This window comes from Pagrus pagrus (genome assembly GCF_965226575.1).
Source record: "Pagrus pagrus genome assembly, chromosome: 12".
Lineage (NCBI taxonomy): Eukaryota > Metazoa > Chordata > Actinopteri > Spariformes > Sparidae > Pagrus > Pagrus pagrus.
Genome location: NC_140196.1, coordinates 20,078,264 through 20,091,408, shown reverse-complemented (window position 1 = coordinate 20,091,408; position 13,145 = coordinate 20,078,264). Strand labels below are relative to the sequence as shown.

The window sequence follows — 13,145 nt, the reverse complement described above, 5'->3', positions numbered from 1 at the left end:
CTAGACAAAAATGTATTATAGGATAGAGATGAACCTTGAATAGACTTTGGTGTCTACAGGTATCAGATACTTAAATGTAACGCTTTTTAAGACCTTTTCAAGAGGATTTTTGTTTTTACCACATTCAGGACTATTTTTCTTAAAAGTTTTAAAGTATCTGATATCTAATGTGATATATAATGTACTTAAGTATCAAAACTAAGTAAAAGTAAACTATACATATATTTACATTTATGTATAAACTATATACTACAGGTCCACTGATTATCAGATCACATAGTCATGATTTTTCTGAATCAAGTTATTATTTTTTAATCTGATTGCCCATAAAATAGATATATTTAATTTACTTTGGCTCTGGTGCAGCATGTAATCTGCAAAGTAACTAGTAACTAAGGTTATCAAATAAATATAGTGGAGTAAAAACTATCATATTTGCCTCCAAAATGTAGTTGAAGTTGTAGTTGAAGTATAAGGGTAGCAGAAAATGTGAATACTCAAGTATCTCAAATTATACTTAAGTACAGTACTTGAGTAAATGTTACATTCCATCACTGCCAATAGGTAAGTGCAAATATAAAGTAAGAAGAGAGTATTAGTTTGCTATTAAGATTTAAGTTATGCAGAAGAGCTTGACTTGTTTCTACCAAAATTAGAAAAGATACATTTAAATTGGATAGAACGATTGTGCCATTTAAGACCTAAGATTCAAGTCATTTTGATTACTTTTAAAGCCTAATACTTATAAAATCTAGTATGTGAAGGAAGATAACTAAAAAGCTCAAATCACACAAGAGATGAATAAAGTTTAATAAAACTTTTATTACAATATATGCATCAAAAACAATATTTGGTACTTTAATATTGGATAAAAACAGCACAAAGAGGAATGTCAAGAACTCACATCTTGGCTGGTGAGGGAAACGTTGGCTACACTGACCTCATCGGGTCACCGTTAATCTCTGCGGTCGTGGAAACCACAAAGTACTCAGCAGTTGGGACAGGTACAAGTTTATACCTCTTTAAATCTCACTGCATCAATAACAACATAACAGTTAATGCTCCCTGGCACATGACTTCACTTACAGAGTGGAGGAGACGTGGAGTAAATACATCTAGCTCACTGAAAGCACCAAACAGAGGCATCAAACCTCATTTGCCTGTCCTTCATTTGTCAGGTCTACAGGAAGACTGGAAGAGGTCGAGGGTCACAGTTTATTAAATTTGTATCAAACTCAAACACTTGATTTCTGTTGTACTTAGAGACACTGATCTGAGAACTGCACTAATGAAGAAGATTTGGACTGGAAGCTGATCCCAACACATCACTAGAGGGGAAATTCACCTGAATTTTTACCAGACAGTCTTGAGAGTTGCATGCACATGAGGAGGGTATTGTGATTAATACTGAGCAGGGTGGACCCTATCAAAGGGAGGCTTGTGTGGTTTCTTAACCAGAGGGAATATGAAATCATGGTTTCTCTTGACAAAAAGAGTATTGACACAATGGCATAATAATGGCATGAAAAGCATATTTCTGCTACTAATTTTCACCATCGTTGGCTCTCCCAATGAAGCTCTTTCACAGAGCAAAGGTTAGCACGCGCTTCGAGAGATGTTTTAGCACTAAAAGCACTGAATACAAGCAGCGATACTTTGGTTTTCTCAATAGCAAAAACAGTAAGGGAACGAAAAAAAAATGGAAAACAGAACATCCCAAGATATATGCCACCATTTTAAAAGATGGGTCACATGACTTCATTTGAATAACTGGCATAAGTTTTAAGGAAATGAAACAATATTTAAAAAATGAAGAAATAGAACCGTGTGTAAATATATAAACTTAACACTGTTTGAATATACTTAACTGTATGTATAAAAAAAAAAAAATGACTCCACATCCCGTGTAGGATTGGAATAAAAATAGTGGCAAGCAGTACGAGTCAATAACCAGATGGCCTTCACACCTTCTCTGCTATCATCCTTCTCCCTCTAGTCAAACTCGAGCAGTGGCTCAAACACCTGCAGTGGAAAGGAAGACGAAAAGTTACATCATTAAAAAAATCAAGCAAGGCTTCAAAGAACACAAATGACATTTCTTTAAATGCAGGAAATTAGACGTCTTATTGTTCAGTAAATACAGTGTCATGTATGCAATGTGTCTGCATTAGAGTAGGTGTTGAGTGTGTCCATGGGTCTTACTCCTACCGCAGACTTTTCACGCATGGGGGCCATCTCCCTCTCCGTCTCCCTGCTTCTGCATCTGGGCCTGCATCTTAGCAATCATCTCCTGCATTCGTCTCAACTGTGTGACACAGAGCATCAGCATGAATGACAGGGAAACAACAGCTGTTCTTAGAAACAAGAACAAATCCCATTCACTCAGACAGCTGAGATTTTGAAGGTGTCAGGTTTTTCCTGAGCCTTCAGTCTTAAGGTTCTTCTAATTTCTCTATTTTGTGCCTTGTTGTGTCCTCTCTCCTCTGTCCTCCTGCCTGTGACCTGGAAATTGATCTCAGCATGCCATCTTGAAGGGTGTCTCAATTCCTAAATGCATCTCGAGGAGAGAGGAATGAGGAGAGAGGAGGCTTGCCAGAGCAGATATGAGCAAAGATGTGGATGGACGGATGATGCAGCTGTGCCACACCTCTCATTTAATTGACTTTGATTTAAAATGATGCTCCAGAGCACGGATGTCTAATTTTGTTAAACGCCTGTTGCCTCTACCCCTCCAAGTGTGTCTTTCCTCACCTCCTCTGCTCGGATCTCATTTGGGAGAGACTAAGACATGAGGAGCAGAGGCGAGAAAAGAAACTGCAGATGTACAAATTGAGAAATGAGAAGAGGGGATTGACTAGAAACAACTGGTCCCACAAAGATTGCTTGACCAGAAACCAAATGTGAACCTGAATCATTTACAGTTTAACACATGCATTATAAGTTTTTACAGTTCTTATAAATGTGTGATTGTTCCCAGCTTTTAATTGTAACATGTAGGAGTGAATGATCTTAAAAGAAAGTTTCTTTTTGAGTATATACACTTTTCTTCCATGCGTTAGATAGATATACTTAAAATGAGAGGACAGCCAGCAGGCGAAAAGTGGTGTAGTGTCTGAAACATTGTACCTCAGCCTCCTTCTCCTGCAGGATCATATCCTTGTCCATTTCCTCTGGCTCCGGTCCCTTTCTGCATCGATGACACAACTATAGTTACTTTTGATGTTACTGTGATGCTACAGAATCAACCTCCAATATTTCTGCAGAATGTGTGCCGATTAATAAAAGAAGCATTAAGTTAAATGCACAGTCAGAGAGGTTAAACATGTGAAATCACTTTGTGTGTTGATTAATAAAAGATTTGTGTGTGTGCATGCGTGATGTATCATTTCAAGTATAGCATTAGGCAAACATGACAATTGCCACATTGAGAAAGTGAAGAAGGGGTCAGTGGGTTAGTGGAGTTCTCCTTTGCAGAAAAGATGGAATAGTGGGCATCTACAACAAATATCTACAAAGAGGTGAAAGCGGTAAGATTTGAGAGAGAGGAAGCAAGTGTGAGAGGTAGGGGAGCAGCGTTACCTCCCCCAAATGATGAAAAAAAAGGTACCTCAATAGTCCACACATGGGTTTGGACAAATCAAGACCAGGCAGCCATCATTGGACAGATGGCGAGCCAATGAGACGGCAGTAAAGCCACTCCTGTTATCCTGGTATGGCTTTAGAAGAAAGTCTAAAAGATTGTTTCTGGTCTACAATGAGGGTTAAATGATGATATATCCACACTATGTTAAATGACACACACAGTAATCTTGTTTACAACCTCTGCAATACTCAGACTACATGTACCATTTAGCTACCAACTAACCATGTAAAACCACAACCCACAACGTGAAATTCAATTCTGCCTCCCTACCACGGCCTGCCTGGTGTAGTAAAAATGCAAAATGATGAGTTAGAGCTACTGGACTACAGATTGACACTAGTTCAACAACATTACACTGTGTGAACAGACAACAGAGGAATCACTGGAGGTACATGATCCATTAACTCAGCTTCCATTTACACAGCTCTGGATGTTTCATCACAGTAACACCTGTGGTATGTGCATTTCTGTGTTCTGATTTATAACACCACTGTATTTATCGTATATGATTTAAGTCTAATCAGAGGTTTGCTGTTTGAGGTGGGGGAGGTGCAGAGAAGCAAGCTGACAGACAGGTACGTACGCAGGAGAAAGAGGCAGAATGTAACCATGGGAGGACAACCTGCCACCCCGCTTGAGGCGGTCCGAGCGGAAGTTCTCGTAGTGGAGGTCCTGGGTCACTTCCTGTAGATCCTGCATGTGGGTTCTGTGGGAGTGTGAAAGTCAGCAACCAATAAATACTCTAAACAAAAAGCTTTTGGCAGGTGTATTTGCTCTCATCGTGTTTAAAGGCATTCTGGCAAGCTTACTACCTTTTCTTTTCACAGAAATTTGGAGAAAACAGGCAGGTCAGTAAATCTTAAGGTCACTTTACTCGTATCACAAAAAATTTAAAGGATAGGGAGAGCATGAGGTTATAGGCTCCTCTAGCTCCTATTTCACTCACATGAGCATGATCCGCAGCTTGAGGAAATCGTTGTGCTCTGGATTCTCCACCTCCACCACTCCCCAGGGGTACAGGCGACCCCTCACCTTCTTCCCCTTGGCCTCAATCTGCTGGTTGGATCCCACCACAGCGAATGGGATGCTAGCCTGGAAAAGATGAGTAGTCCATGTGTCTGTAGTCTTGGCTGAACCACACAAAAAAATAACTACAACACTTAAAAGAAATCCATAAAGAAATGGGATGTTATTCAGCTCGCAAAGCTTTTACCAAGATTCCCATTCCTGTGGTACAAAAAACAACAACAAAAAAACACACCAAATTGTCTTTTTACGGCTGAAAAGCTTAACAGGGAATGGAAAGCTTACCTTGAGGATCCTGGTCTGCTCTTTGAAGTCCTCATCTTCATCAGACTCAGCATCGGGAAGGTGGTAAATCTTGATACCATGTTCATCGATCTCATCCAGAATCTTACCGAGGCAACAGTAACAAAACACAGGTCAGTATCACCATTTATTAACTGTTATGTATACAGTGAAAATACCCCATCTAACCATGACTTTATATGTAATTACATAAGTATTTCAGCACTGGAAAGATGGTCTTTTCATTAAACTGGGCTGTCCATGCAGTAAAAAGATGCAAATATCTTTTAAATTATTGCTATATGAAAGCCCCGTTTCAATATGGTTCTTTATGTACAAACAGTATTTTTCACCCACTGGAAGAGTAAACCATGAGCACATGATAGCTACTCTTTATTTCAGGAACTGGAAAAGTTCCCGAACAATGGGTAACTATTGTTCTCACCCTGCGCTTGAGCCTCTCCCTCTCTCTGAGGGTGAGTGTGTCTGCCTTGGCGATGACAGGAACCACATTGACCTTATTGTGAATGGCCTTCATAAACTGAACGTCCAGGGGTTTCAGGCTGGGTGGACAGGAAACAGACAGGCGTGACGTCAAAGAGAGACAAAAAAATTCAAGTATTTATGAAAAGAGGGTGTGACGAATATGGTTAGCAAAATAGAAAATAACTTCAGTGAAACTTTACTGACTGAAAATCCCTGTATGTGTGCAAGGATGTGCAGAAGGACTCACCCATGGCCAAGCGGGGAGATGAAATAGAAGCAGCAGTGAACTCTGTTGTCAACGATGTGTCTACGATTTAGACCACTCTCATCATGGAGGTAGCGCTCAAACTGGTCATCGATGTAGCTGATAATGGTGCTGAAACTGGATGAGAAAAATAAACATCATGTCAAACACATGAACTCAGCCATGCTGACAGCAAAGCCACTGACTATTAAAATCCAAAGCCAAGATGAAAAATACATTTGCCTTGTGCTGTCCTTATGATTTAAAACATTCAAACAAGCATTTAACTGCCCAACATCACAGACTGGCGCTGGGTAATTAAAAATTCCTCATCTCTTCATCAGCATACGCCCTACAGATATCATACCAGTCTTGGCTGTTGATGGCGTCTCCGTATCCTGGTGTGTCGACCACAGTGAGACGGAGCTTCACCCCTCGCTCCTCAATTTCTACTGTCGACGCCTCGATCTGAACCGTTCTTTCAATCTTTTCTGTTAGAAGCAAAAAAAAACATAACATGTGAAGACACTGTCAGTTTAAGATTTTCATTAAACAACTCGACTGAGTTGTATTTGTTTATTATGTGCTTTTAATACACCAAGTGCTTTACAAAAACCTGCTTTTTACCTGCTGCTCCAGGGATGACTCTCTCAGGGTAAAGGTCAGTGAGGAATAGGCTGTTGATCAGGGTGGATTTTCCAAGTCCAGACTCACCTTTTGGCAACAATCAACATGCAGTCAGCATCAGTTTGAGAAGTCAAAATAAGGAAATTATTAAGATTACAGGTTCTGGTTGGTGTAAACCTCTTCTAATACAATGTTCAGTATCAATGAGTAGAACAAAGGAGATCATAACTGTGCTGCAGGAAACAAGACAGCTGCACTGTGACGCACAGCAGGCCACGCTCCACCCGGAAATACGTGATACTAAATCTGACTTGAGCATTAATCTTTCCTAGAACTGTCAGGTGGCTGATTAAATAACCTTTAAGACCTGAGGAAGGAGTGCAAGTGTTTATAATCAGTCAGCAGCTCTCAGGTCAAGAAGGAGAACACTGGACAGTTTCACTCTCACAAACATTATAACCTGGACATCCTCTTCTAGCTTGACTCCAGCTTTACATGAGAGTCTGCAATGGACTGAAGAAACTGTGCAGTGAAGACTCAGACCGATTTTGTTTAAATGTCTGCTGAGATTATCTGATCATGAATGAAATAAATCAAACAAAATCTGCCTTATAACTGACTAATCCTAAAAATATTCCCTCTTGTTGTGAACTAAATTTAAACAATCCTCCATATGCCAACAGCAGGTGCTAGACTACTACAAACACGTGGCAATATGACAAAGACAATAAACATCCACAGTTTAATTGAAGTTTTAAATAAAAGCTTTGTACCAGAATAAATATATCTTCCAACATATTCTCCCAGGCCCGTTCAGTATTGTTTTAGTCTAGCAGTAAGCCTAACTTCTGTCTTGCAAATCAATAAAACTAGAGCAGCAATTCAGCAACAGCAGTGATCAAAATTTAGGAAACTATGTGTAAGAAATTATGTTCCTCAAGTCTCACGGTCACAGAGTTACAGATGCTCAACTTAAAGCCTGAGTGCTTTACCCAGGAATGCTGCTACTGTGGTTCCCAAGAGAGTCATGGCAAAAGATTTACAGAAGTCTTTACAACGTCCTGAACTGGCAACTTTCCAGAACGTCTTGTATGGAAAGTCTACATTTCAGGAGCATGTAGTACCATTGTTTGAGGGTAAGCATTAACAAAAAAGCGATGCACTTCAAGGAGAAATTAGGAATTTCAATGAGTGGGTGACAACATCAGCTATCTAAATTCGCAGGAAATCGCTGCTGCATTTGAGAAGATGGGTCACGCAGAGGGTTAAATAAGCACTCAATGAGTATTCTTGCAGTAGAGGGACCAGCAGGCCTTGTCCACTGTGTGAATCAATCCCTCGAGGCCTGCTGGCTGCATTCCTCTCTGGTTTATTTTAAAGCAAAAGGATGAGCAGTGTTCAGGGGAGCTTCTACCCTCCCCCCGTACCAACAAGCAGGGAGGTTCACACAGTCACAGCACTCGCATGATGCTGCTGCTGACGCCAGCTGAGCAACTACACTGACGTGACATCTGCCATTTTCTACACACCGAAAGCCTTCATGTTCACTAAAATACACCTTTGAAGCAACTTGCTTACTCTCAGCATACAATCAAAAAGAACTACAGAGATGAAAGAGTTGTAAAACTGTCCTACAGGAAGGCTATTATAAAAAGAAAGCATGTCACAGCAACAACTGTATATCGTGCAGGCTAATGGCCAAGATCCCACCATAAATCTAACATGAAAAAACAAACTCACATGAGCCAAAAACACAGAAACACATTCCTCAAATGTTCATGTTTACTCTTGCTGCCTAGCTTGTTATCACTGAGATACACTATCATTTTTCAAACTAAATAAAACCTGAAGAAAAGAGCAAAAAAACAAGAAAAGGCCTGAGACACACTCACCTACCACCATCAACGTAAACTCAAATCCTTTCTTCACTGACTTGCGATGAACCTGATTTGGCAGATTGGCAAATCCCACATACCCTGGGGTCTCAGGGTTGGAGAACTGCCCCTGCTGTAGAAAAAAAAAGTGTAACATCAGGAGAGTCATCATCAAGAAAAATGTTTGGAGACACCGACATTGAAACTTATGTCAGGACGTGGCTTTGCACGTCATTCCTTCAGCTAAAAGTAATTGTTGTCATAAATCTACATCAGGTTGACGTTAAACATCATTATAACATGACAGCCGATTATTAGCGCTCGAGTAGACATCTGTTCACGAACAGCCAGGATATTTAGGAGGGCAACAGTGATTTCTCTGCTGTCTATTTGCAAAAGACCTTCCACCCATCATTCCAGTGTTTATGGCCCTTTCCTACACAGTAAGAAGCAGACCAACAGTGTAGGGTTTAACCGCCCCGGCAGCAATGCTAGGCTACTTCAAATCAAATACAAAAAGGCACGAGTTCCTTATTTAGTTTTCTCATTTTGACATCACGGTATTGTATGATTAGTGAACCCTCCCTTCCCCGCTCTTTCAGTGAAGGTCATGACTGATAAGCCTGAAAAGCAATGTGTTCTCGCTCTGCCTTTGGGCCTTTCAACCAGCATAAAGCCACAGCAGTGAGTCATGAGGATGGGGAGCAGCACACTGAGCATAGAGCTGAGTGACCCACCAGTAATATCTGTGTTTTGAACAATGCATAAATAATGTGAGAAAAGCAGGGAAGCACAAAATGTCCAACTGAATGATTAGTTTAAGACGTTTAGGACTGCATTAGCAAAGACAACAGCAGACTTTTAGTCTACTTTTGTAACACAAGTAGGCATGGGAAAATATGATAATTTCATTTAATGATTATCCTGTCCAACATGATTGTGATTCATGATATTATCCCCTTAATCGTCAGAATATTGTTGTAACTTTAAAATTAAAACTAAAATTGCAGTAAAACATATTGGACTCACTATCAAATGTGGAATCAGACAAACAAATATTTATATGGCATCACAGATAGGACACATCTTTTTTTAGTGGAAAAACAATCAAAGCATCTCAAATAAGTAATCATAAATCATAAGATCCTCATCAACGCTCATGAAATGGTGGTAACCTCATTTTACTGTCGTTGTTGTAGTTTATAATCTGCAGTGTTGATCTGTAGCATATTACACTTGCACACATCTTACTTTCAAATCACTATTACTGCTCAGCCATTTCGACAAACGGTCTCAGAAGAAGAAGTAGGAATCTGGTACAACTGCACACTGTACTGGTTCAGATGTGATATCTGGTTTCGGACACTCACCTTCATTTTGTCGGCCTGAGACATTTTCTCTTCTTGTTAAGCCTGACAGAAAAGACAGACTGCATCAAAAACTGAGAAGCACAAACAACTATCACTGTAATCAAGTCAAATTCTGCTACGATTCAGGCCTGCTTCTGGATCTTCTTTGAAATGGAGATCATTCATACAGCTGCATACTTACAGGCCTGACAGTGTGAGAGACAGGAAGTCTGGTTTGTGAGAGTGCTGTGTCTCACCACAAAAAAACTCCTCTTCCTGCTCAGATAGCTGCATTAAGTTACAGCTGCGTCCCACTACAGCGCAATGACATGAGGATACGAGATTAAGCTATTCTTATGCTATTAATCCCACTATTTAATCCATTATATGTCATATGTTTACTGTCTGAATGCTGGTTGTTGTGTTGTACGTTGTTTTATTTAAACACTCTGAAAGAGCTGAGAGTGTCAAAAACACACCCACAGCTCATCGTGTTAGGATGAAAACGACTGTATGTATGACAGGGCGATATAAAATGTGTCCAAGCTAGTTTAGAAGCTAGCTGTAGCCGATTTAAGATGACCTGCCCCTCTAGTTTAATCATAGAAATGACTGAAACAAACACGAGTGGCTAATTTCCTGAGCTATCAGTGGATGGAAACGATCAGCCGGTTTGCGCTAATTAGCAACGGCTATTTTCATAACGGTCCAACCCACAGTGGGTGTGAAATGTGTTGATGCCGACATCTACCATGAAAAAAAACACTATTTCATGCTAATTCCTCTTTTTGAAAAGCGAACACCACATCAGAGCTATTCACCAAGCTAACAGCCCTGGCTAGCTGCTCTGTAAACTGGTACAAGACAGGCTTAGCATAGCGTTAACTACTAACTAGCCGAGTAGCTTCTCCTGCAGGATGTTCACTTGAACGGCTAATGTTAGCGTCGTCGGTTTAACAGCAACACCGCGATGAACACAGCACAGAGGCAACTTCTAGATTAACAAGTGGCGAACTAGCTAGAGGGATAAGTTACCTTACAGTCTGTCCGCCGAAAGCACAGTGCAGATAGAGACACAGAGACGAGGCGACGATGAACAGTAGACTTGGCGGACACCTCAAATTCTTCAGATTCCGGTGCAGCAGCTTCCTTTAGCACACAGACCACAATGCACTGGGCGAGAGCAGCCGCGGGAGCACTGAGCTGCACATGAACACTTCCACCCTGGTGACACTGAGAGTCAGCCTGCTTGGCTGTGTCTGGGGGGCATCAACTACATATATGCATATATAATGGCATCAAGCAGGGTCGTAGTTAGAAATTCTGGGTCCCCAAAAACAAGATTGTTTTGGCTACCCTGAATTATTCAAGTAGTCCACTTGTTGATAGAGCAAAAGTGAACTTATGTGTGACCTTCCTCTGTGAACCCCTGCAGTCTTTGCCACTTTTCACCCTATTACAAGACAGAATATGATAAAGATAAAGTACTGTCTTGAATAGAATAAATAATAGAATAATAGAAATAGAATAAAAGTTCCCTTGAAGGACAAGTTCAGCCAAAAATAAAAATAAAAATGAAGTCATTTTCTATTCACCGCCATACTCATGGAAAGTTGGGTGAAGTTTCAAAGTCCACAAACATTTCTGGAGCTTCACAGCAAAGCAAAATGTTTGCACCGAACTCGCATTGTGTCGCATACATTCAGTGCCCTGCAAAAGTGTTTATCCAGTCTGCTAAATCACTCATTTTATTGAGTAAAAGTACATTCATATTTTTCTATATATGATGTTTTAACTGGATTACTAATGAATAACAATTCAAGCCATATTTACACTGTTCTGAAGTCCATAAGTGTGTGTTTGTGCATGTGTGTGTGTGCTACTGTTATTAAGACTTGTCAGGTTTGTTCACATGCTCTCTACTGGACAATTTAGACCTGTTAATAACAGTGTTTTCTTTCATACATCAACTATTCAATCATGTGACTAGAAAGATATCAAGAAATCTGAGAAAACGTGCTTTAATGTTGAACACAAAGGTAATGTCATTATGCAAAAAAAATACAATTCAAAGACGTGAGTGCGTGTAAAAAATAAATAAATAAAAAGTTTTTAAAAATTGCCTCAACTCACCTCAAAACCCAAACCATCTCACACTAAGTTACAATGTGACTGAACCATTCTCTCTTTCTCCCTCCCAGATCATTGTATCTACTTTGGGAGAATGAAGCTGTGTCTCCTCACCTTGATGGTAGCAAATCCCAGACAAAAGCACCCATAAAAAGGGTCTAAACTCGCCACTGGTAAATCTTATATTTGCAAACTGAATATCTTTGGGTTTTGAGCTGTTGATTGGACTACAGAAAACATTTGGAGACATCACCATTTGCTCTTTTTTTTTCAATGATCGTAAAAATAATCGGGAGTTTAATTAATAATGAAAACAATTGACATTTGCAGCCCTAATAATAATAATTATCATCTGACGTGTGATGGATGGACGCTATGGTAAAACATCATAGAGCATATAAGTCCTCTATAAAGTGATTTATGTTAAGTAAAGGGTATATAAGGGGATATAAGGGTGGATAATGTGTGATTATTAATGTGGTGGTTGAGAAAAACAAAAGTTTTGAGGATCGTCGATTAACATTGAAACTAATCAGAAATTATAATATAATATTAACAGTAAGATATGCAATAAAATAGAACAAAATACATAGAAGTGTGACTAAAGGAAAAGAAAAAAGAAAAGAAAAATGTATTTACAAGGAATATGTACACACACATGTAATATCAGTGTAATATTTGCACTAATAAGACTTTGTTATGTACCACTCTTAACAAAATAATGTCATCAATCCTGATCAGATTTGACTGGATTACCTTTACATTTGAGACTTAACTTGTTGGGGCTGTTGTTAGAGGTTCATTCAGTATGAAATTAACTAAGCAGCACTCAGTAAATAGACTTTCATTGTAAACTGGTCTTTTCTGCCCTCTAGTGGATTTTATTAGTACGAGATTGTTAAAGGAAATAGTTATTATAATTGTATTATTATTTATTTTATCAAAGGTAGCAGGTATGCTAACAAAATGTAGGGCAGAAGCCGACACACCTCACCAAGAGCGGCCTTCTCCAGAGATAAAGGTTGTCCAGAGGAGACTGCAACCTGACTGCAGCACCTTAGACTGCTCATTCATCCTGACTGTTGTGTAACAAGAGTTAAATACAGCCTACATGCTGTTTGAAGAGTGAATAACTGAGGCTGTTTTTTTTTTCCCAATCCAAAAATGTGAAAACAGAGTGACTGAAATCTTTATTGCGACTTTAATAAATCTCACTGACTGAGTTTTTTCTGATTGTCGACACTTAGTTGTTATTTTCTGATAATTTGATAAGTATAGGGCTATTATTGTAGCAAATATGTTATATATGTTTGAAATACAGAAAAGTCATCAGTTACAACTCAGGCAGGCCTCTCAGTTGGCTCTCTTATTTTACACGTGACTTTCACTACACTTCTGACATGACAGAGAACAGAAAATGTGTGGTGAGATTTGTCTCTGCACCTCATTATCTTTATCTGCTCTGTATATTGACCATGTTTCAA

The 13,145-nt window shown here is 39.5% G+C and overlaps 1 protein-coding gene across 2 annotated transcripts; it reads right to left on the bottom strand.

The window, feature by feature from the left end:
• Positions 1-802: 802 nt before the first annotated feature.
• On the bottom strand, positions 803-10,688 carry septin2 (septin 2). Of its 2 annotated transcripts, none has more exons than XM_084369213.1 (13): positions 10,567-10,688; positions 9,553-9,594; positions 8,201-8,315; positions 6,309-6,395; positions 6,049-6,172; positions 5,685-5,819; positions 5,397-5,514; positions 4,955-5,056; positions 4,590-4,735; positions 4,227-4,349; positions 3,127-3,187; positions 2,209-2,305; positions 803-2,022 (listed from the first exon to the last, which is right to left on the bottom strand). In XM_084369213.1, the coding sequence occupies exons 2-12, from the start codon at positions 9,574-9,576 to the stop codon at positions 2,219-2,221; spliced, it is 1,122 nt and encodes a 373-aa protein (XP_084225339.1). In that variant the 5' UTR covers positions 9,577-9,594; positions 10,567-10,688; the 3' UTR covers positions 803-2,022; positions 2,209-2,218. The 2 variants fall into 2 exon arrangements, with proteins under 2 accessions (XP_084225339.1, XP_084225340.1); XM_084369214.1 differs by having other exon boundaries at positions 4,266-4,349.
• Between the last annotated feature and the right edge of the window lie 2,457 nt (positions 10,689-13,145).